Raw genomic sequence first — 26577 nt, forward strand, 5'->3', positions numbered from 1 at the left:
CCTAGGACACAACGGGGTAATGACTCAGTATTTGTGGTGGTTGATGGTTTTTCGAAGATGTCTCATTTCATTCCTTGTCAAAGACCCATGATGCAATGCATATTGCAGATTTGTTTTTGAGAGAGGTGGTGAGGCTACATGGTCTCCCAAAAAGTATTGTTTCTGACAAATATACAAAATTTTTTGGGTATTTTTGGAGGACTTTGTGGAAGAAGTTGAAGACAAAGTTGAAGTTCAATTTTGCACATCATCTGCAGACTAATGGACAAACAAAGGTGGCGAATAGAAGTTTGGGAAATTAGCTGTGGTGTTTAGTAGGAGATAAGCCCAAGGGATGGGATTTGGTTATACCACAAGGAGAATTTTCTTACAATAATTCTGTGAATAGGAGCACTGGTAGATCACCATTCCAGGTGGTGTATGGGAGTAGTCCAGGAACTGCACTAGTGTTGAGGAAGATGGAGTAAGGAGAGAGGATGAGTGCTGAGACAAAAGACTTTGCTGAACATGTCAAGAACCTACATGAGGAGGTACGTGTACATATTACCAAGATGAACTTGCAGTATAAGGCTAGAGCCGATTAAAAGAGGAGACATAAGGAGTTCTAAGTTGGGGATCTGGCTATGGTGTACTTGAGGAAGGAACGATTCTCAGTAGGCACCTACAACAAGCTGAAGATGAAGAAATTTGGCCCCTGCAGGATTTAAAAGAAACATGATTTAGGGAATGTGTATGAAGCCGTGTTGCCAGATGGGATCCATGTTTCCCATTCATTTCTTTGTATACAACTTGGCTATATAACCAAGGTGTCTTCATTGTAATATTAAATCTAATTGATTCATTATATTGCATTATTGACAGGAACACCATTTACTCTTGTCATAGTATCTCTCTCTCGTTATTGAGCTTTCTATGTGGCTTGTATATCTTGGGTGGCTACATTCATAGCCAAACCTTACATATACCAACTTTTAATTGTGTTTAAAGTTTGAACAAAATGGTAAAAGACTCATCATTTGCTATCTACAACTCCAATAAATTCTAAAACACACAGAAAATGCAGATCATCTTGAATTTAATTGTGAATCTATTGATGATGATATTGAGACAATTCAGCCAATTGCCCTTGATGGCTTAGAACATTTTTGATCAAAAAGTTAGGGAATAGCCCACAATTTGAGAAAAAGCTAATAGCTTTACCCTTCCTCTTGAAGAAAATATATCTGTAAAGTCATGATTTCACATGCTTTAATGTCGCGACTCTTATAATCATATTGTGGCACATTAAAGACTTAATGCTTCGACAATCTTTAGAAGCATATGATGAGCTTTTGGGACAAAACTGTTTAAGAGATTTACCATTTGATGTTTTGAATTGCACGACGTGATCATAGATAATATGTTTTTGACATCTTATATGGTTTTCGAAGTTACCTAGTATTATATATCTTTTTTGACATTCATGTCTTATTTAAAAAAACAAAACAATCAAATCTGTTTTGCATGTTTGAAACTTAATCAAAATCTGGTTTTCTTTTTTGATTACAATTGTCTGGCACTCTACATGGACATGAATCTTGTGATGTAGTCTGTAAGTTCCAAACATTTTATGGTTGCTTGCCTTTAAATATTACAACTTTTCAGTAAGTTTTTCAACCAGTAAAATCAACTCACAAGCAATAGATGCCAAACAAGAATGCCAAAAAAGGATAGCATAATTCGTTTTAAGTCCCCTTTTCTAGTGATTGACCCATGACAAGACCTTGTCTTTGTAATCAAGGTTATACTTTAATAGTGATTTTTAATATTTATTTTCAGAATATTCAAATGAAATACAATGTTTACTGGAGTTAATTGAGGTTAGTTCTTATGTTTATTCAGTGAAGTTATCTTGATCTTCTTACACAGTGTCTATGATTGAGGTATCCCATACTGTTTGAAATTTAGAAGCAACTTTAGACATTTTTATTGTTATGACATGACTTTCTTATTTCTATCTTTATGTATTCCATCATTACTAATACAGGCCTTTCACAAGTCACGGCTTTCCAAGTTGCGTGTGGCACCTTCAGAAACAGCCATGACAGATGTTCTAAGAGAGGTTACAACTAGGATATGTTTTCAATTATTGCCAAATAGTAAGCTTGTAGAAAGCTGTGATTAAATTTTAGTTATCTTTGTTCCTTCAGAAATTTGAGGTTGTATCAACTTGGTTCTTTTCTGTACTTGTTCAGGTTTCAATTATGAAAAAGCTGGATCATCCCAATATTGTTAATCTGGTTGAGGTGATTGATGACCCAGATACAGATAACTTTTACATGGGTAAATTATTATTCTTTGTCCATTTCCTTCATTTCTTTCTAGGTGGTTATTATCCTTTTTAGAAGATTTATGTTGTGGTAGTGGTTAATGTGAAAGATAAATGCATTTAATGTTCATGAATTATATTTGATAACTTTATTTGCTTACATTTAGAATGGATTCTGTGCGTAGTGCCTGTGCTGTGCATTCATCTGTTTTGCAGTAGGTCTGTATTTTACTCCATTGTGGTGTTTTTTCCCATCCTTGTATATTAGTTTATGAACTCAAACTCCTCATCTAAGAAGGCTGAAGCACGTTATGAGATAAATGCTCTTGTTTGAAACTTGTCTTTAGGTTACAAGCTTCTGTTTTTGATGCTGTCTTACCTTTTCTCTCTCTGTGATTATTGTGCATTCGTCTGTTTTTCTCAATTTCCTCATGTAACAGGTCCATAGTGCACTCCATTCTGGCATCATTTGCCATGGATTGTTAGCAGTATGGAACTATTCCATCCTCTTGTATGTTTGTTTAAGTATTCAAACTCTATGCATCTAAGATGGCTCGAGCACATTATGAGATAAATGCTCTTGTTTGAATCTATGCTCTAGGTTACAAGTTCCATATTGTACTCCATTCTGGCATCTTTTGTGATGGAATGTTAGCAGTATGCTACTATTCTATCCTTTAGTATGTTTGTTTGAGAATTCAAATCTATGCAGTCAAGATGGCTCAAGCACATTGTGAGATAACACTCTTTTCAAGTTTGAAACTCGGCTTGAGGTTGCATGTTCCTGATTTTGATGCGGTCTCACCTTTGTCTCCCTGCAAGTTCCTGTTTTTTCTGCATTTGAAGTTGATTGCTTTAGAATTGCGGTTAAATTTCCTATAGGCTAGTGCATTCAGGTTTTTTGTAAGCAATACCTTTTAGGTGTTGTTGTGATAAATGTAATGCCATGCTATCATGCCATTCTGTTGCTAGAATCATGGTCTGAAAACTTGGGCCCAGCAGGAACTCTGCAGATCCAAATATTTTAAAAAACTCAGACTCAGCAAAAATTTGAATTATTTTCCCAACATTAAGGAACATATAAATTTGGACAAATATCCTGATATCCTGTAAGACATGCCTACTTCTGCCTTGAAAGAACATATTGCTGATTTCCTTCATTTATAGATCAGAATTAGACTTAAAGATAGATAACAGATGAAAAAACTAAACATCAACTTCAATTTTCAATATAAGCAAAAATTACAGATTATAATTTCTACATTCATGGCCTGTAAATTTCTCGTTGAGGAACAATATCAGTGTCAATAGGAGGAGTCTGTAAAATCCACAATGGAATGTTGCCGAATTTTTCCGAATTTTCACTCAGAGGTATTTTGTCAAACAGTTTGCTTGTAGCAGATAAAGTATATAAAGTATTGTTTTCAGATTGCAAAGTTTCTTCCATATTTCCAATGGATGTTCAATGGTTCCAACTCAACTTCCAAGTGTATTAAGACATGTAGATTATACTCACAATGTTAGTTTCTTAATGATTCTTTCAAAGTACAACTACATAGATACATATCTATACTGCTGTACAGATAATCCAACAGTGCAGGAATCAAATAAAGGAATTATATATATATATATAGTGAAATGCTCTTCTTAAGAATCAGAAATGTATTATATGTTCAATATAGCAATTTTGACCTTAAATGATACAGGTACATACAGCTCTCAAGAATTACACAGAAGTTCTTAGGATCTGCTCATATGCTGTAATGTCCCTTCCTTAGGCAGCTCAAAATACAACAGATGTTGGCCTGTAATCAGGGACTCCCGTAGGTCAGCAGGGTGGTTAGGGGATTCAACTGGGAGTGTTGGAGCTTAGCAGGCAGCTTGACAAGCTGTTTGGATAGTTTGAGACAGTCTCCTGTTTTTTAAGAGGACTCTTATTTTTTATAGATTGATTGGGAATTGATCAGATCAAATGAGGAGACCTCAAGGATCATGTTGGAAGCTTTGATTGCAGTTTATATTTTTTAGGGGGAATCCTTAATTGTTAGGATGAGAGTATCAGTTCGCTTGCTATGTTCGGACATCATTGGGATGCACATGCATCGTTAGTTTCCAGTTTGGGATGCCCAGGTGATGCAGTTTGAATAAAAATTATATATTAAAGTATTGAGTTTAATGTAAATAAAATAAAGAGATTGTCGCTTTATAATAAATTAATAATGTAATAAAATGACCCCATGTCCTAGTGAGATAAGGTTGTTTTGAATAAAGGCCATTGACTCATTGAGGGGTATTAACGTGTGAATAAAAAATGAATTATTAAATGCGCAGGAGCAAAATATCTATCGAGCATCTTGAGGAGACATTATTTTACTAAAATTTTGATAAATAAACTTTATTAAAATAAAAAACTGCAACCACAAAATCTAGGTTTTGAGACATTATAAGTACATTGGAGGCAGCTGTTTGATCATCCATTCATTCATTCTTACAACCGAGCATTGAATTTGAGCTTTTGAGGAAGAGTTTGAGCAGCAGATTGAAGCTTCCGGGAATGGAAACTCCCTGTAGATCATAAAGTTGAGTTCAACGCCAACTTTCCTAGAGGAGCAAGTTCACTCAAAATTCACCATTGGGCAGATTGAGAACAGTATCAGGTATAGATTCAGTTTGCAGAAGCTAGAGGATGGATTTTTGGGCAGATTTATGAAGGCTGGGATCATATCTACCAGTTGTACATTCCTCTACACCAGATGTACCATTCCTGCCGCCATTTTCATTCTCCCGCAGCTGTACACCTTGGATTGAGTGTTGAGATTTGTGCAGTGATTTCCAGATCAGAATTATCAGCATATCAGTTGTGAGATAGATTCAGACATAAAGGATTTATGATGGATGAAATTGATGCACATTGAGAGTTTGTCAGATGGTAAGGCAAGGCAGTCTTGCCTGCAGGCTAGGCGTAGGAGTTGGATATTTCTTCATATTTGTTTTTGGTAATTATCAGCATTGCCGGTAAAACTAATTGGTGCCACCTAGTTAGTAGGAAGCTAATCTTGTTATGTTTTATCAATAGAAACCGGATTCTTGGAGTGAGCACTGGACACCCTGGTATGCCTATTCTTGTGGTGGTGATTTAGTTATCTCATTTTGAATAGATGCTTTGTTGTTCGTAATAAGTCTGAATTCTGATATTTTTATCAGACATTTATAGCTTTGCATTTCATGTTCAAATAGTTGATAAAGTTTGAGTTATCATTGACATTTAAACATAAAAATCAAAACTCATTGCGAACAACACAAAACATCTCCAGTTATCAACCAAACTAATCAGGAAAATTAGATCAGTTTTGGTTCGGAATATTTCAGTGGTATCAGAGCCATGATCTTGCTAGCCATGACTTTCCAATAGTAAGCAAGGATCGAAAGAAGTTCTACAAACACAACTTATGTTAAAGATCTGTCCAGAAAAAAAGATAAACAACAGAAGAGGAACAAAATAAGCACAAAAGACACAACAAGATTATCATGGGAAAACCCTTCCACTTGAAAGAATCAACCCAGCCGCACCACAAAAATATCACTTTTATTCATAATAAAATGTTCAAGTACAATGCTTTCTCTTGATGCCATTCACTATTGCACCAAGCAACCACCTAAATAGATTGAAATGAGACTTCATATTACACCAGAATGTCTCTTTAATTTTCAAATATAAATCTCTTAATATTTCCATACACATGCCTCATGGCATCACACATGTCTACACATTATCTCAAATATTATCATAAATGTCTTTTTCAGCAATAAATTGAAGATTCATGACTAAGCAATAAATAATTTAAATCCTCTAATCTTGACCAGGAAGACTTTTCAATATCAAATACTGAAAAATTGCTAATTTTTCTTTCAGTGATAGGCATACGTTATCTTTCACGAGAATCACTTATCAACTTTGGGATGCAGTTGTGACATCAGTGGAGAGATCGAAAATCTCTAAGCTTACCAAATTGTCAATAGAGAAGGTGTGAGCTTCAGATATGAGGTGAGTGACCTCTGAGTCGATCGGGCATAATAACTATATCTTTAACCTTGTAATCGGTGATAGTAGACTTGTAAGTGGCAACGAACATGCTGAGTGCTTTGAAGACAATCAAGTCCCAACCATGACGATTCCTGTAACATTTATCCCTATTATCCTTGCCGATGTTGGTGCCATTGCCACTTGAAAATTTTATTTTGATCATTTTGCATGTTGACTAAGCCCTCGTTGATGTTGGCACTACACAAAGCAATGCAAAGAATGGATGTGAATCAATCCCAAGAAAGACCCGACGTTCTCTAGAGATGATACATGTGATGCTAAATATTGAAGCGTTCGTTGGTTCATGAGGTAAACATTGGGGAAAATCATATCAATTCAAATTCAAAGGTAGAAACTGAGATGCCACAATAGTGCCGATCATTACAAAATATGCAAAAGAAAATCTTTTCTTAAATTTTCCTACTGCCCTTGACAAAGCATTCCACTCACCAGATATTTAATCTCAGAACGATACAAATGGTTTTCCCACACAACATGATGAAGAGAACGATGCCCATTTCATTGTAACCTTTTAACAATTGAAGAGACTCGGTGATCACTGTTATGAGCACCATCTTTATTTTTGCGGTAACCTTAAACCAACAACAATGAATCGACAATAATACACTCGGGCGAGTACATGAAATAGAGTCAAATATAGGTGGTGCCATGACATCCCCCAACAGAAGAAAATGCAACGAGCTGCAAATGGAGTGCCCCATATTAATCAACACCTCCATTTGGGCATTTGTTTGTGTTTTTTCTTCCACCCTACTAGTGCCAATTTGGTAATCACAAACCCAATTGACAACACAATCACAAAGGCAAACAATCTAACCACAACAAGTGGAAGAAGCATGGCTATCTTTACTCATTCATATATTCCATAAATAGAGGGAGTGTGATTAAGCAAATAGTACCAACGTAGCTAGGTGAAGCACCCAATACAGAAAATGGATTGATTTTATCAACTTCATTTTCATTAGCATTTGAGCATGTGAAATCACGATCCGTATATTTCTTGTGTTCATTAGATAACATAAGTCTGGGCTTGTTATCAATATCTAATAAGATTTCTCCTTCCTCTGTAAACTATCAGACAAGTTATCCTTCAATAAAAACTACATTTTAAAGTTCTTTGTAAGAATTTGCCTTAGGGCAGAATTTACCCAAGACCAAAGAACTCAAAACACAAGCACAAATTAGACCAGAGTATGATCAGAATAACTGTATAGTGTTCAATTCTATGTACAAGTACACTAGGAGTGCCTCAATATAAAGGCCTCTGAGATGCATCTAGAATGCCTCGGAATCAACATCATGATAAGTCCAACAACTAGGCACATGTCCACCAGATATGGGTTATCCTCCATTATGCACGAAAGTAAGTGCGATGATGAGAGGATAAGCCTACAAAGGTGAAACACGCACATCAGTGTTGTAGACAACATGGGCTAAATTAGGAGTGCAAAAAATTGTGTTGTCTACATGATAACTCAGTGAATGATGCAAACTCCTGTGGTGTAGACACCATGTGCATAATTAGAGTTGCGTACTTCTATGTTGTCTACATGACAACTGTAGAAGATGCACAAACTCCTAAGTGTCTCATAAAGAGAAATAATAAAATAATGCAAAATAATAAAATAATGCACTAACCTAAGTAAACTTAAGTAAAGCGTAAATAGTAAATACTTATTTACACCAACACCCCCCCTTAAGTGCAACTTAGGGGAATGCACTTAAGCTCACTAATGCATAATGGGTCTCAGCTACTAGGCCATGTTAGGTACCCATGTACAAAAGCAATGCTAAAATGATGCAATGCAATCTCTCATAAAGCGGAGAAAGAGGGAAAACCACTTGGGAAAAACCCTCTTCCAAAAAGAGAGATAAGTACAATAGAGAAAGAGAGAGAGAAGAAGACCTCATAAGAGAAAAAAATCCCTCCCAAAAGAAGAAGAGAGAAGTCAAGGGACTCTCCTATCTGCAACATCCTGCACCCCCAAGAGATCACGCAAATGATTATACTTGACCTCGGTGAAGGGTTTGGTGAAAATATCAGTGACCTGCTCTGCTGTAGGACAGTACTGAAGTGCAATGATCTGCTCATGTATTAGCTCTCTGAGATAGTGCATGTGAACCTCAATGTGCTTTGTCCGCTGATGCTGAACTGGATGCTTAGAGATTTCAATGGCACTTTGATTGTCACAATGAATAATTGTTGGCTTAGGTAGATCGAATCCAAACTCCTCTAGGATGTGTTGTAACCAAAGAGCCTCTGTAGCTGCATTGACAGCCCCTCAATTCTCAGCCTCTGTGGAAGAAAGAGCAACATTGTTCTGCTTCTTACTTTGCCAACAAATAGGGCCGGAACCAAATTGAAATGTGTACCCTGAAGTAGACTTCCGAGAATCTAAGTCTCCTGCATAGTCTGAATCTATGTATCCAATCAACTGAAGCCCTGTACCTGCTGCATAATGAATCCCATGTGTATGTGTACCCTTGATATAGTGCAAAATGTGCTTGGCAGCCTTCCAATGAAGCTCATGAGGTTCTTGCATAAAGCGTGAAACCATACCAATTGCAAAGACAATATCAGGGCATGTATGTGTCAAGTAGATAAGGCTCCCAACTAATTGTCTGTATAATGTCGCATCAACAAGTGGAGTGGTGCACTTAGTCTCTAGCTTGACACCTGATAGGAAGGGAGTAGGAGCAGGTTTGCAGTCACTCATGCGAAACCGAGAAAGCAAGTCAAGAGCATACTTGGGTTGTGAAAGTGAAATCCCTGCTGAAGAATGTATGATCTCAATGCCAAGGAAGTAGCGTAGCAAACCCAAGTCTGTCATGGCAAATTTGTCTTGAAGAGAGGTCTTGACACTGGCTATGATGGATGCAGTGCTCCTTGTAATGATCAAGTCATCGACATAAAGCACTAAGATCAAGTGAGAGTCATCCTTTTGAAGAATGTAAACATTCGAATCAGAATGACATCTTCTGAAACCTACTGAGAGGAGAAATGAATCCATTTTGGCATACCAAGCTCGAGGAGCCTGCTTTAAACCATAAATAGACTTCTTTAATCTGCAAACCATAGTAGAATCCTGGACGAACCCCTGTGGCTGCTCCATATAAATTTCCTCATGAAGGTCACCATTCAAAAATGCGCTCTTAACATCCATCTGGTGTACAACCCATCCTTGAGCTGCAACAATTGCTAGTGTCAGGCGAATGGAGTTCATCTTGGCAACTGGTGCAAAAGTGTCTGTATAGTCAATACCTGGAACTTGCGAGAAACCTTTGGCAACTAGTCTAGTCTTATGTTTATCAATACTTCCATCCGCTGCAAATTTGGTTCGATAGATCCACTTGCATCGAACCACTTTTCTTCCCTTAGGAAGGGGAACTAAGTCCCATGTGTTATTTTTCATCAAAGAATTGTATTCTTCCTCCATAGCTTTATCCCATTCTGGAATCCCTGATGCTTCCTTAAAAGACTGTGGATGTGAAGCAATGGCTATGTATGCATGTGAAAATGACTTGTGCTATGACCTAGTCCTCCGAGTATCTGAAGGATTTCCCACCAATGAACCTGCTGCATCAAGAGTTTGCTGTGCCCAACGAGGTTTAGTGGAAGAAGATGAAGGAATGTCTTCAACTGTTTGTTGACCCTGCGAAGGTGGTGTCCTGTGAGTCAAGGTTAGAGGAATTTCATCTTCTGAGTCATTTTCATGACTATGATCACTATCCACATAGGAGGAAGAAGGAGGAGTTGAAGAAGGCAAACTTGGATATGTCTCTTCAAAATGAACACTCCTCTCATAGAAGATTTCATGAGTCTTTGGATCCATTAATTTATATGCCTTGAGATGATCAGGATATCCAACAAATATGCATGGTTTGCTTTGAGGTTCTAATGCCTTTCTCTTTTGTGGAGGTATCCTTGCCCATGCTGGAGAACCAAAAACTTTGAAGTGCTTAACACTTGGTTTCCTGCCACACCATGCCTCAAAAGGTGTTATTCCATCTAAGGCATTATGCGAACTTCGGTTTTGAATGTAGTTGGCACAGCACATGGCTTCAGCCCAAAACACTTGATCAAGAGACTTGTGTTGAAGCATGCAAGTAGTCATTTCCTTAAGGGTTCTGTTCTTTCTTTCAGTTACACCGTTCTGTTGTGGCGTGTATGCAATTGAATGTTGAAGATCTATCCCCTCATGTGTGCAATAGTCTATAAGTTTGGAGTTGACATATTCTTTGCCATTATCTGTCCTTAGTATCTTGATGGCTTTCCCAAATTTCTTCTCAACTTGAGCTTTGAATGTGATAAAGTTGTCAAAGACTTCACTCTTATGATCAAGGAAAAAGACCCAAGTGTACCTTGAAAAGTCATCAATAAATGTGAGAACATAGCGGGCCTTACCAAAGGAAGGTACTGGAAAGGGGCCAGCTACATCACTATGTACCAATTCTAGAACAACAGTTGCCTTCCAAGACTTCCCCTTGTCATATTTCTCTTCGGGATGTTTACCTGCTTCTCAACCTGGACATACTCCCTCTGAAAACTTGACTTGAGGTAGACCAATGACCATTTCCTTGCTGCTTAATTGCTGAAGGTAGCGATAATTAAGGTGTCCGAATCTTTCATGCCATAGTTTACTTTGAGTGTCTGAATGAGTCAACAAGGCAAGAGACGTGGACTTAGGCACAAAATGTGAGAAAGAATAAAGTCTAGTCTCATGGTTTGCCTTTCCAATCGCCACCTTTGAATCATCTTTTAGATTTTTCACCACTACTGTGTCGGGGAGGAACTCTACTTTGTTGCCACATCCATAGTGAGTGATTTGATAGATGGAAAGAAGGTTGGTGCTAAGGCTAGGAACATGAAGTACATCCTTGAAGACCCCATTCTCTAACTCAACATTCCCTTTACCTTCTACTTTAATTTGAGTATCATTGCCCACATAGATGTAAGGTACATTTGAAGTTTTTAAAGAGGAAAAATTCTCCCTTGAAGCACCCATGTGATGAGATGCTCCAGGATCTAGAACCCATTCCTCCGGATTGTTTGTACTTGCAACTAAAGCTTGGCCCTTGCCCTTTGAAGTAGTTGAAGAACCCTTGTCTTTGTATGTATTAGGAACATCAATTTTGTGTTTCCTCATAATGTTAACCAATTCATCAATCTGCTTATCTTTGCACTTATGTTCTTCATGTCCATTCCTCTTACAATAGGAACATGTTTTCTTCTCCTTCTTGTTGGAATTGTTCCCCTTTTGATTGTTCTTTGAAGAAGACTTTCCTTGTTGTGAAGAAGAATGTTGAGTGGAAGAAGATTGACTTGTGGAAGATTGTTGTTTTGAGGAGGACTGTTGTGTGTCGTCTTGTGGCTTGGCCTTCCATTGCTTCTGCTTCTTGTTTGAGTTTTTGCCACTTGAATTACCTTCATTTGCTACCAAGGCTTTAGTTTTGGAAGACTTGAGAATTCCCATACCCATTAGATTGTCATGTTCTAAGATCAACATTTCTGAGAATTTCTCGAATGAAGGCTTAACATAGGCACTACCCATTGTTAATTTGTGTGTATTAAAGCTAGAAACAAAAGGAGCATATTTAGATGGAAGATGAGTCATGATATGTTTGATCATCTTTCCATCTTTAATGGGTTCACCACAATCATTCAGCTGTGTCCTATACATTTCTACTTGGGTAAGATAGTCTTTAATTGTGTCAAAATTTCTAGGATCCAACTTGAGAAGTTTATCCTCTTTTGTGTAAGCCATGTCTTCATCTACTGTCCCATACAAAGCTTCTAGTTTATTCCAAACATTTATTGGTGAAATTTGACAGGATCAGCGATATTTTTCAACAAGGCTCCTAAGGCCATCTCTTGTTTGGATTCCCAATCTTCTTTACGAGCTTCATCAGCATCAGCAGGAGGTTTCTTGACTACACCAGTGACATAACGCCATAAACCTTTTTCTACCAATGGCTCTTTAATGTTTTCTTTCCAAGCAGAATAATTATGTGGAGTTAACTTTGAAAAAGAACCCATAATGCAAGAACAGAAGATGAAGGAGACACAATACACCCCCCTTTTCACTCAATCAAAAAGTCCCCCCCAAAATAAATGATTTTGGCACTTATATATAGTGCGATTACAATGGGCCACTCGTCAAATGGACTAAGTGGGCTTTCTGATTTTGCTGATTACAACCTCTTTATAGGGTACAAGTCTGGACTATTACAATGTAGCTCAAAATTACATCAATTGTGAAGCATTACAATGCAAAACAAGACCTATCTCTGAAACTGATACTTTTGTCCAAATAAGACTACAATCTGATTGCAGATCTAAAAACTAGACGAAAAAATATACACTTTAAAAAAAAAAACGGAACTTGAAAAGGAGTCCAAATGAGCTCGTACGATGCCTTTGAAGTTGCAAATCTCAGGATTAGACAGGTACATTCGCGAAAAACTGTGATTTCTGACCAATCCGAGCAGCAAAACCAGAAACAAATTGCACCACTAAAAAATTCAAGAAATTTTACCCAAAATCAAAAAAAATTGCACCTGATTTGGAGTCCGTATGACCAAGTTATGGCTGTTTGAAGTCAGGCTGCCAAATCAAAAATACATCTGAAGAGGGGTCTGCAGAGGAAACCACTAAGTTAAATTTGACGTCCAAATGGCCGTCGCAGCAGTTCAAAAACGCCCTGAAATGATGGTCATGCAACCGTCAATTTTAGGCAAGTATTTTACTGACGTCAGTGCCCACCCGACCTTTGATGATGTCAGCACGACGGCGTGATGACGTCACTTGTACGGAAAAAAACACGTGTCCGCTGTGTCGGCGTACGATCTGCTGATTGGATCTGTTGCGTCAGATGCTGACTTACTGTCGGACTGTGACTGGAATGTCTACGTGGACGCTTGGCTGGGTGCTGAGTGTTCTCAGGTGTGGGCGAATGAATTGGCTCCATGTCTTAGAGCTTGATTCGGCCGTGTGTCTCGTCGGATGTTGCCGTTTGGAGGTTGCGGCGTGTTGGCGGTGAGCGCAGCTGCAGACGCGTGGCGTTATCCGGGCGTGCTGCGTGGTCTATACTGTCTGTAGGTCGTAGGGATAGTCCCGTCGGTGGTTTTTTAGCAGCCGGAAAGATGTTTCCGTCTCGGGTCTACGTGCATTTAGTCCCACATGGACTGTGTTTTAGTCTATGCGCTTGTTTAAATACAAAACGTTGTGGAAGTAAGGCAAATGATTTTGCGCCCCTTGTGTCGGGTCTTGGTTGGCCGCCGGTTGAGCTATGCTCGCCGGAATTGGAAAAAGCTTTCGCTGGTTTGAGATATATACGCCGGAATGTGGGAATTTAGCGCGAAATCCTGCGCAATAAAAAAGGAATATTCCTTGCGGAATATTCAGCGTGCAGGCACCAAGCCTGCGCGCTAAAAAATATTTTCTTTGCATTTCTCTGTACGCCCGAGTGGGCAAAAAATAATTTCGAGAATATATTTCCGCAAAAAATAATTTCGAGAGAATATTTCCGAAAAATATAGAGAAAGAAAAAATTGCAGAATTAATCAGATTCGAAAATAAATTAATCAGATCAAAAAAGATCATGCCCATATTTGCAGATCGGGCCTTCGGGTTCTGATTTGCAAATTTTTTTTGCCTCTCGGTTGACTATGGCCAAAAATAGGCAAATTTATAGGCAATCTTCATCGAATCTTCGCTCCGGACGCAATGGCGAGGTCCGCTTTGGCTCTAGATGTTCCCAATTGCAGCCGATGCTTCGGATCTGAATCGGATCCCTTAAAGAGATGAAGCAACGAGGTCTCCAATGGCTATGTGACGAGTATCTCCCTCAGCTCTGATACCATGTAAGAATCTGCCTTAGGGCAGAATTTACCCAAGACCAAGGAACTCAAAACACAAGCACAAATTAGACCAGAGTATGATTAGAATAACTGTATAGTATTCAATTTTATGTACAAGTACACTAGGAGTGCCTCAATATAAAGGCCTTTGAGATGCATCTAGAATGCCTCGAAATTAGCCTCATGATAAGTCCAATAACTAGGCAACATGTGCTAAATTAGGAGTGCAAAAAATTGTGTTGTCTACATGACAACTAAGTGAATGATGCAAACTCCTGTGGTGTAGACACCATGTGCATAATTAGAGTTGCGTACTTCTATGTTGTCTACATGACAACTGTAGAAGATGCACAAACTCCTAAGTGTCTCATCAAGAGAAATAATAAAATAATGCAAAATAATAAAATAATGCACTAACCTAAGTAAACTTAAGTAAAGTGTAAATAGTAAATACCTATTTACACCAACATTCTTGAACCCCAACAATCCCAAAGATTAATAGCAAAGATGACTACAAAGCTCTTCTGTTGGTGATACATAAAACTCGAAGAAAGCTAATGCTGAAATATGAATGAAGGAGCTCTCTGAAAGCTACCAGACAAATATAATACAAATAACATATATGAAAGGAAATTGAATCAACAGAGATATACATGAATTTCTATCATAGTTATCATAATCAATAACAATCAGATTCTCCTTTATTACTGTTATCAAACCTTGCTCTGATACCATGTTAAAGATCTTCCCAGAAATAAATATAAACAACAACAAGATTATCATTGGAAAACCCTTCCACTTGAAGGGGAAAACCCAGCCACAACATGAAAATATAACTTTTATTGATAATAGAATGTTAAAATACATTGCTTCCTCTTGACACCATACATCATTACACTAAGCAATCACCTAAATAGATTGAAATGACACTCTTCATTCTACTCTTGAAGGTCTCTTTAATTTCCAAGTATAAAACTCTTAATATTTCCATACGCATGTTTCTTTGGATGACACATGTCTCTACATATTATCTTGAACATTATCATAAATGTCCTCGTCAACTGAAGATGACGATAATGGTCATATTTCTGTTTCATGAAATCAGATATAAAAATCTCAATCGCAGCAACAATCTTCAACAACTTATAGTCAACCATCAATTGCAAGTTGCAACAATTTAATAACACAATGTCAAGGAAATTTGGGCTTACTAGCTGTTCATCTCCATCTACTAGAACAACTAAGAATCCTTGTGTTTCACCTAAAAATAAAACAATTATGGCCAACTACGACAAGTATCTTTGCCTTAAACAATACATGACACTCTCTATGTCACACAATTCTTGGATATATTAGATGAGGATGACAGTGACGATGTTTTGAAGTCCATGTCAGCAATGCAAAATGAAAGAAATATCAAAAGAAAGTAAAGAAGCCACTGGGAGAAGTGATCACTACAAGTTTGCACCCTACAAGTGATCACAATGAATGCAACAGTCAGTCATCATGTGGGAGTCCTAAAGAAGAAGTAACTTTAGATCGAGTGGAGGTTCATAGCAAACCATTGAGTCATTGATACATGGAGGATACAACCTAATTCTTTGACAACCTTAAGAAGAGGTTCTATCTCAAAGATTGAATGAAAGATTTTTAATGACGTCCACAAGGCCATAAGCCTAAGGGACCCACATAAAACTCCTAGTCAGTTTGATGTGATTTCTCCAGCCTGTCTCTTTTGTTGTGAATTTGCATAAGTTAAATGGCTCCCTTGAAGAGTCTTGGTCCTTCGAAAAGGTCTTTTATGTTGTTCACTTTTAACATTACTTTGTGTTGGCTACGAATGTCTTCGTATGCTGTACAATCCTTCAGATAGTGCCACTCTATTTCCACCACACCCTTGTTGCAAAATCTTCAAATTCTGCCCTCCTACTCTTCTTTAGGGACCTTCCATCTATCGTTTTGTTTCTTCCATGTCTTCTTCCGACGAGCCAGTTGTCTGTCAACCACCCTACTAGGCCAGCGATGTGCATCCATTTTACTCACCTTTTTTAGATAGCTCAGCAATCTAACAATTATTGAGGCCTGCACCGGGAACATGCTCGCCTCTGCTAAAATAATCTCGTATGGGACTGTGGATTCGATTTTGAGATTAGTTGTGATGAAGTGTTTCTGAATTCTTTCAATTTGTCGCCATTTATGGTTTGATACGCTGCTCCCCCATATCTCGCTGCCATATAAAATAACTAGTATCACCGGCAACCCAAAGAGGGTTTTCTTAGTCTTCCAATCTCATAACTCTGCTGTCCTGCACTTGTTTTGAAAAAGATAAGATGCCTTCCATCCCCCTGTATTCTTTTTGATTTGCATGTTTCCCAACTGAGCCGGTAATGGAAATCTATCCCCAAATACTTGTATTTTTCTACTATTTCTAGCACTTTGTCATTAAATATGAAAGTGCATTGTTGTTTTCTCTTCCTCAAGGAAAAGACCATGATCTTGGTCTTAGAAGTGTTGACCTCCATCCCTACTTCCGTGCAAAAGGTTTCTAAGTTCTTCAAATGTTCTGAAATGGAATACAAAAACATGTGTCAAAAAAGAGGTGATAGTGTTTCATGCAAATGTACCAAGACATGAAAGCAATACCAAGAGAAGGTACGTGATATCAAAGTTGGATAACATTCTTTGTAGAAATGAAAAGAGTAGCACTATCACCAAGGCAACATAACAGTGACAAACAATAACGTTCTAAATAGTGCTATTACATATCATGACTTATGATGTATGTAAAAACAAAGGTATCAAATGCTGAAACGGTGTTTTCATTGTCATCAATTAGTAATATACAACCTAGGGAATTAACCAACAAGGTGCAAAGATGTGTAATGGAAAAATAATGATGATGACAGTGAAAAGATCATCCCCAATAGTAGTGGTAATGAAATAAGCTCTTAAAACCATTTATTTGTTGGAGTACTCTCATAATGGTAAGTTTTGTTTGTTAGGAATGTATACAAAATGGATTTGTTGAAGAATTCCTTCAAAACTTTCAAGAGAAGGAACATGGACAATTATTTAAGCATACTGAAATGATGATTTTTTAAGACATTTTAATTGAAAATGTTATTATAGATATGCATTCAAAATGTGGAGTCATCAAAAGTGTAATTGAAGACAAGGTACATGAATTGTTTGACAAATTGTCTCAAGCTAATGTCGAGATCACTAATTGATAATACCAAATTGTGTAGTCATTGGTAATATAACAATTGTTTGACATAATGCCATTAATAGATGCCCCCACATCAATGATTTTTGATAAAATATCTCTAAGTTATGTAACACAAAGACAAACATTTCATGAGAATTCTTTGACATAATTCATTGCAAACTTAGATACCAAGAGGCAAGGTTTCAAATGTGATCGGAGATGGTCTCTTTTTGTTAACTTTGTGAAGATCAAAACCATGGCACAAAGTTGTAGGCAGCGACCATTTCAATTCCAGTACAGAAAGTGGAAGCCAAGAAACTCTCGCAATACTTATTAAACTAACGGTATCATGAAAATTATGAGAGAACAATGATGTGAAGGTGTTGCTACTTGTTGGGATTTGTAAATAAGCAGTTAACATTTTAAAAATAAATATTGAGAAAAGGGAGGAATAAGTTCAAAGTTTGCAATAATTTTCCATATTACAAATTGATTTTCCAACCAAAGGGCTACATCAACATGAAATATAAAAATCAAGGTTATGAATTCATATCTGTGCTTCATCCTAACCTAGATTTTAGATACAAACTTAGGGAAAATGGGGTATCTAAGTCTAGAGAGCAACTTAGCTCATGTAGTAGGATTTGCCATATCCGTGCAATGTGCAGAATCGATTCTTGAATGCTTAAAATGCTACTATCCAAAAACTAAGGAGGTGAGAACAATTGATGACAAATTGACTGCTAAGTTTATTCAAAGTTTCTTTCAACATCTTTTTCAAATTACCAGTTAAGAATCAATTTGTGCACATAAGTCAAGAGAGGGCTGAACAACATTTCCACAAAAACAAAGATCAATGCCTTAACACTATTGCATGGCATTGATTACAAAACCTAAAGAAAGTCTCAGTTGCCCAAAGCCTATTACCTCGGTACACCGCTACCTTCTCTTTGGACCATGTGTGGGTATGAACTAGTACCTAGTCCAGGTACTATTCGCTAGCTGGTCCGACCAGGCTTTGAATTCTGTGATCTCAGTTCTTGGTGCCTTGATGGATGTACCCAGGTGAACTGGGCCCTGCAAACAGCTAAAAAGTGACTTTTTTTTTGCAAATTTTCTAGTGTTTTCACATCCTTAACCCCAAAAGATATAAGTGAAAGGTTTATGTTGGCAAGTAGGATATTGACTTTTAACTATTTTTGTTGTTGCTGATCCCATTGGCCTTAGCTATGTTGCCAAGTCAACTAATTCCGAAAAACTAGAAGAATAAAAAGAAGAAGAAGAAGAAGAAGAAGAAGAAGAAGAAAGGGGAGGAGGAGAAGAAGAAGAAGAAGATGATGATGATGATGATGATGAGGAAGATGATTATTAATATTTTTTAATGTTTTCACTACCTCAACCCTAAAAGGTGTAAGTGAAAGGCTTATGTTGGCTTATTTTATTGCACAAGGTGATGGTGAGCAGAGAATTGAGTGAATTTGAGACGTGGATGTAGTTGAATATATCTGTCATATGCAAAGGGGAGACAATTTATTGATTGGGGAAGTATCATTAGTGATAATTTATATGAGCAAATACTGCAGTTTGAGAAAAAATAGTTTTTTTACATGACTTATTTCCTAATGTATGCAATTGTTATTATGAGAATGTGGGGTTTGATTAAATACAAAAGGAATGTACATTGATATGACTTAGATATATAATTTCTATCTGCAATTGCAATTTGAAGTAAGTCATAAACATTTCTTAAGAGTGCTGAGCCATTCACCATGTTAATAAAGATGTCACTTAGGGAAATATTGGGCTCAGGATTTCACTAGAGGTTGTAACTCTCATAAAGCAATACAAAGGCTGTTTTATTCAATTCAAAAAGTTTACCTACTTGCTGGTTGGTGGGTTTAATGGGTACCTGTTGATGTCAGTTTTGTACCACTACCTAACATATAGCAATTGAATACTTGATATGGAATATCAAACACTAAACCCTCTCTTGAAAAGTAAATTCTCATGAAGAACATGAGAAAACTCCAAGGTTCCTTACACTTGTGGATACTAACTCAGTTATATTAATGTGATTTGTTGGTTAATCACATAGGCGGGCTTACATTTTTCTTTCAAGGATGTCGAACTTTTACTGTGATGATGATGAAATCTAGCTTTGCAACGTATTAGCGCCAAATAATGTTGATGGTGATGATGGAGGGTTTGTGTGTCACCAATGCTCAATTTTTTTAACTCTCTTCTTGAATGAACTCCAACTACTAAACTACTTGCTGCTTTACTTCTACTCCTATGAATGGAAAGAGTAGCAAATGGACGGGGCTCAAATCTGATGAAAGCTTACCAATGGCGCTACCTCCATAGATGTAATGATTCAAGGGAAAAAAGACTAGATTACCACACAAGGCTTCCTAACAAGCTGCTAGGATGTTGGTGGCCTAGTTTATGGATCCCTATCAAATATCCATTAATATCACCATACAACTGCCCATCTATCCTTACTCTTGCTTATCAACTTTCTTCAAATAAGATCTACTTTAACAACTTTAATGGAATTTAAATTTTAACTATTGGAAGTAGAAACCATGCAATAACATCAAGTGTTCTTAATCACCATGCAAAACACAACATTGATAAGAGAAGCAATTTTGGTATTATCTAAGTGACAATTTTCTTCAACCCTTTACAAATGAGAGCAAATGGCCTTACATAGGGGCCAAAGTTACAATCGACGGTAGAGATTAAGAGGCAAAATCAATGATCCTGATCAAATCCTAGAAACCCTAACCAGGGTTGCCACCCCATCGGCCAATGAGAAGACGCCATCTCATCAATGTACCAATGAAAAAAAAGAAAAGTGACAACTAATGAGAAGGCACCAGAATAGTAGCCAATCAGAATCAGACACCTATCCTACCCAAAAAAAGGGGAATTTTCCACTTGGGCTTACATCAAATGATCCTCTAATATAATTCTACCATATTCTTTCATCTTCTTAGCCAAGGCAATGAACTTGGCTAGCTTGTTGTTGACTTCCTTCATGGGAGGGCAAGGCGTTTGCTTCATCTTGCACTCAATTGAATTCATCATGTTGCTCACTGCTTGCAGTGTCTTCTCATGATCCTTCTCATATTTTCTTGCATATTTGATAAAGGCAATGAGGGAGGCAAGGGTCCCCAAATGTTTCTTCCTGATTGCAACCTTCCTCAACTCATCCAATCTCGATCCAAACGTTGTCTCATTGACGTTCTCCTCTTTGATATCTTCAAAATCAAGTGCAAGTCCAACATCGCCCAACATGGTTGAAATGGAGGTGTCAACGCCTAGGCTATGCTGTGCAATCTCATTCCATATCTCTTCAAGTATCCTCAATCTGATGGTCAAGGCAACATACCAAGACTCCACCGTACTCATTCCCCCGTCATCCACCAACTTGTTTCTCTCCAAATATCTCTCTGGTAACCCAACAACTGCTCATAGCCTGGGAATGGCTAAGTCCTTGACCAGAAGGAAATCCTTCCACTCCCCTTCAAATGTTTTGAATTTGTCTCTAATAGCCACAACAACCTAAATGTCGAGATAAAGGAAGGCAAGAAATTTCTCCCATCTTGAATTATATCATTGATCCAATCCTTGATTTTGTGCAGCTAAGCCGATATCTCTTCTATGTTCCTCTTGTTGACTTGTGGAAGGGCTGCATGATGCAACTATTAGATAGGTTGGCAATCTCTCCAATACTTATTTTCGGCCCCCAACTTTACAATCCTCTTGTTTGCCTTCCTAAACCTTTCTCTAATTGAAACTGTGCCTTCTTGGATCTCCTCACACTCTATGTCATCTGTGATTCTTCCCAAGTTATGCTCTACTATCTCATACTCTTGGGCTACAATCTCATCCATTGCCTTGCTAACCTTTGGTATAGCAATTTGAACTTTTCGGTGACCCTCATCATCACTCCTGATTACCTTTGCTACTACTTTTGCATTTTATCTCCATTTCTCGTTATCTTCCTTTTCCACTAACCCTTGAATATCTTCAATTGTTCGGACAATCACCGCTCGCTTTTTGGCATAAGCATTTGCCTTAATCATAGTGGTGCATCATTACCAATGTCATGCCTTTATGTTGGGGAATATTGAATACTTCTTCGACCACTTGTCTGTTGATGTTAGCCAATACTCTCTTCCCTTCATCCAAAATGATGGACTTGGTCACAATATCAAATTGGCATGCACACTCCATTATTGATTCCAAACAAGGCAAGGTAGGAGGGAAAGCTGACGCATGTACAATTTTGCTCCTGTAGATTTTCTTCGCCATGGGGGATTGTCCTTCCTTCAATCTATCCTTCAACTATACCATGTTCACTGTGCCAATATTGCTGTCACTTATTCGCTTCACTTTCGAGAAGAAAGCGGTCTTAGACATCATGTCTTCCTTGTCTTTTTTGGTATTCATTCCCTTTGGGTTCTTGCTTGTACTAACATCCACTATCTTATATACTTATTTTTGCCCCTTCGTTCTAAATGATATGAACTACCCTTATCAATCTCCAAACTTCTTTCTATTGATTGAATCTAGCTTATTTTTGTCTCTCCAAATTCTATCTTCTACACTTATCAATCTCCAAACTTCAATCTCAGGGGCGGGACTACCACTTATTTCTGCCTCTTCGTTACCTTAGGATGGACCACACTTATATCTCCCAACTTCAATCCTAGGGTGGTCTAGCTTATTTCTGCCTCTCCAAGTGTCCTATCATGAAATCTACACTTATATCTCCCAGCTTCAGCCTATCAATGGAGATGATGAAGTGGTGGATGAATAGTGCAAGAAGAAGATAAGGGAAACGAACCAAGCAAGAACAAGAAATAAAATTCACCTTTAAAACCAATCTTCACCTCTAAAAATGAATGAGAATCTTTCCTTAAATCTGCCTTCTACTAACAATCAGGCCTCTTCAAATTCAGATCTGATCTCAGAAATTTCAATCCTCTTCCAAAATGTGATACCGTAGCAAATGGATTACTTGCAAAAATCTGTTTTTTTCACCAAATTTCGACCTCCATGCGAAAATCACCCAACTAGAAGGAAAATCGCTGCCCCAGGGCAGGAAAGTGTGCTCCAAATCAGAATTTCCTCCGTCTAAAATTGCCCACACTTGCCAAAAATCAGACCTCAAAGCACCTTGTCTCTCCATCAAATAAGATCGTCCCAGCTGAAGGAGAAATTTGCTGCCCTAGGAGGAAAATCAAACATCCAAAAATCGTCCAATCTTACAAAAAAATAGATCTTCACCCATAAATTCTCCTTAGGGCAGAAATTGCCCAGCCTCTAAGAAGAAAAATCGCTGCCTTAGGAGGAAAATTAGACCTCCAAAATCGCTGCGATGGACAAATTCGCCCCTTTGGAAGAAATCACTCAACCTCTAGCAAAGGAGGTGTAAATGAATGAGGAAATAAGAGGGGGGAAGCCCCTTCTTATATGCTCCTGTTGATCTCCAGAGTGGGCCGACCTGCTTGGAGGGAAACAAAAACTTAAGTTAAACCCTCCAAAATGGCCCAATTTAAAATAAAACATGAAAATAACTAAGCCCTATAGCGAAATTGGCCCTTTTAATTGCTAGTTTGACCCAAAATTGCAAAATTTTCATTTAACAACATTTTGGCAATTAAAATATCATTAAAATTGAATCTAGCAAGCCAAAATGAATTTTCAATTCCAAATTACCAATTTTCTTTAACATCTCGTAGGCAAAATTTCAACTAAATTAATGAGATTTTGCAATTTAATCCAATCTCAATTTTGCAATACAATTTCAAATAATTAACAAAATAAATCCTTCTCTTGGCAATTGAAATTCAAACTCTAAATTCAATTTCACTATTAAAAATTCTTTTCACCGAAAAATTTCAAGATTTTCCAAAACGACTAGATCTAAAATTCATTTTGAAAATGTTCAAGCTTGTTCATTAAATCAAATTTTTAAAATCCGGCGAAGTCCAAAATTTGCAAATTTGTTCCGCCAAATATTATTTTAACCATCGAAAAAATGTTGTTGAATTCTACATGGCCTAAGGACAAAATTACATGTTCTAGAAAATCAAGTTTCGCACTAGGTGAAAACAAACCAAACCCCTCCTAGAGACCAAGATGTCTAAGGTGTAAAATCGACAATTCAATAACCTTTGGACAACTCCAAATTTTGCTAAGGCAACCGAAAAATTCCCAACACTCGCGAAATTTTCCAAGGCTTGCCCGAAAAAGGGGGGCCCAAATTTTTTTGGGGCGATGGTGTGAAAACCTCACAACAATACCCTCTCAAGTTACCAAAGTATGTCGAAGATAAACTCATACTTTTGAAGTGTGTAGACAACTTGCAACGGTTCACAAAGATTGCAAGAATAAGTGTAAAGATGGGGTTGATTTTTCCATTGGCCTAAGTTACTATAGCTGCAAATCGTTCTCAAATGCTCAAGATATTGAATAATCATTGGTCAAGATCAATTTGCACATTGGTACCATGAGATATCTATCCGATAGTAAAGATTTTGTGTTGATTTATACAATAGTATTTAGATAGTAAAGATATTGTGTTGATTTAATTCACAATACAATATAGAACTATCCGAATACATAAACAAATAAACATAAGATCATTTTGAATCTAAATATATATATGGCTTTGAATCTTGCAATAAGTATCGAAGTGATAGTAGAGCTGATAAAGGAATTCAAATGCATGACTTGATTCTTAGTATCGGTCTGAGGTATTTGGATATTGTAGAATGACCCGACACTGAGACCTTTGAATGGGTCGATGGATATTCACAGCTATAGTGTTGAATTAATTCACAACAATAATGTTGATTTAATTCAAAAAACAATATAGAACTATCCAAATACATAAACAAATCAACATAAGATCATTTTGGATCTAGATATATATACGGCTTTGAATCTTGCAATAAGTATCAAAGTGATAGCAAAGCTGATAAAGGAATTCAAATGCATGACCTGATTCTTGGTATCAGTGGTGCAGGAGCACCTATTCATTAGATGTATCATGGATAAATTAATATTTTAAATTGTCTTTAACATGGTTTCAATGTTATGCAAGGACCTAAATACCATTTGGAGTTCATTCAAATTATTTTGTAAGGCTATAAAAGCCATTAAAAGCATAGTGACTTGCAAGGTCTTGAAAAATGTGAAGTGTCATAAAACCACTCAAATGTATCAAAATAGAGTGGAAATAGTTTAATTGGAGTCTTAAATTCAACTCTATCATATTTTAAGGGTTTATGGAAATTTTTAAGTCATTTGGATAATAATTGTAAAAGTTGTTCAAAAGTTGCCAAAATTGTAATGACAACTTTTACAACTTGGTAATAAATTTTTAAACATTGGTGTAAAGATGTTAATGGGTAGTTGTAGGGCAGTTGGAGAGTTTAATGTGATTTAAAATTTTATATATTTAGTAGCCAAAACATAAAATTGTAAGTTGGAGAAGTTGGAGGAAGGATTTGGAATGGAAGAAAACTTATTTTGATGTTGTATATTTCTGTTTTCTAGTTATTTTTTCTTGCAATTTCTCTGATGTTTTAGTTGATGCGAACTCATTTTGAACGATACAGACCATACACTTATATTTTCAGAAAGGTATTTGAGTTATCTTTCATTTGGTTTTGGTTTAGATTATTTTCATTAAGTTTGGAAGAAGTTATGGCCATTTTGGTGAAGATTGGTCAGATTTTGTCATAATATGAACAATTCTGAGGAAATTGCAATAACTTTTATTTCCTTGCTTGGATTTGGCTACGACTTAGAAAAAATATTGGTAATTCACTTTTCTTGAATATGACAAAAGGAATTGGTTTAATTATTTCATTTGTGAAAGTTATAAACAATTGATTAAGTGTTTTAAATTCTGCCCTTGTTGAGAAATTATTCTTAAAAGTTGTAACATTCTTGCATTCATTTGAATGCTTGGAAAAGCTTATAATGTGAATCCCTACCTAAGAATTGAGTGGAATAATATATCTAAAGTTTTGGATTGATTCTATGTACCCATTCCTTGGTACTTGCTTTGTAATCCAAGCCTAATTAGGCCTATTGGGTCGATGAACATAGTAAGGATTAAGGAGTGTTGGAGTGGAGTTGGTTCTACAACTTTGAAATTTTGTGGAAGGCCCATAAAGCACACTTTTCCTGTGGTCTCTACATTAATCAGTCTGAAGTATTTGGATATTGCAAAATGTCTTGACACCAAGACCTTTGAATAGGTTGATGAATATTCACAGCTTTGAACTCTCGAGCAACGACTCTAGCATTAAATTTCAATTTCACCACCACGTAAATACTATACTGTGGTACACGAAGTACTAAATGCTCTAAAAACTTGCAAAAGCACAGAGAGAAGAATCAAAGAATATAAGTTGAGGGAGCTTTCCCTGCGAGGATCACAAGGCATAAATAGACATGTATTGGCCAAGATGGTATGGCCTCCTGCGTGGGTTCAGTTAAATCAAGATGGATGTAGTATAAATGTTGCAAGATTTTTTTTGAAAAATTCAAAAGGGAATATATAGCAAAACTATTAGCCTGATGCCGCAAGGTGGTGGGTAATAAGGTTGATCGAGCAAAATTAAATAAAGACCATGCTCATGCCCAAGAAAAGAATATAGAAGTAAGGTGCAAAAGATATATCTAAACATATCTTGGTATAAGAATATCACCTTCCATGTATTCATGCTTGTTTGATTGCTATCATATGTAGGTATATATGCATACATAGATATATATGTATATGCTAATGATTATTTCATACACACACACACACACACATATATGCATATGTGTATAGATATTTACATATTTCATACCCACACAAGTCTGAGTATAGATGAGATATTTTTATACCAAGGTATGATGGCTTGCACATAGCAAAGAAATTGACACATGATAAAGGTATTATTCTTACTTAAGTTACTTTTAATACTTCTTTTTAATTACTTAACTAGATAGCTCATGGTAATCCCTGTACTTCCTTGATTGTCTAGTCATTCAAATCCTTGGTCTAGGTGGTCAAGTTCA

At 36.9% G+C, this 26577-nt stretch overlaps 1 protein-coding gene across 1 annotated transcript in view; it reads left to right on the top strand.

Moving 5' to 3' along the window:
* Window positions 1-26577, top strand: part of LOC149528232 (serine/threonine-protein kinase GRIK1-like) — a 147245-nt gene that overhangs the window by 62675 nt on the left and 57993 nt on the right. The window contains exons 5-6 of the mRNA XM_089810955.1: window positions 2027-2101; window positions 2235-2322. Coding sequence (XP_089667081.1) covers window positions 2027-2101; window positions 2235-2322 — 163 coding nt within the window. The remainder of the gene's footprint in view (window positions 1-2026; window positions 2102-2234; window positions 2323-26577) is intronic.

The sequence above is a fragment of the Cupressus sempervirens genome, chromosome 11, assembly GCF_028749045.1.
Source record: "Cupressus sempervirens isolate cs-2001-9-10 chromosome 11, ASM2874904v1, whole genome shotgun sequence".
NCBI lineage: Eukaryota > Viridiplantae > Streptophyta > Pinopsida > Cupressales > Cupressaceae > Cupressus > Cupressus sempervirens.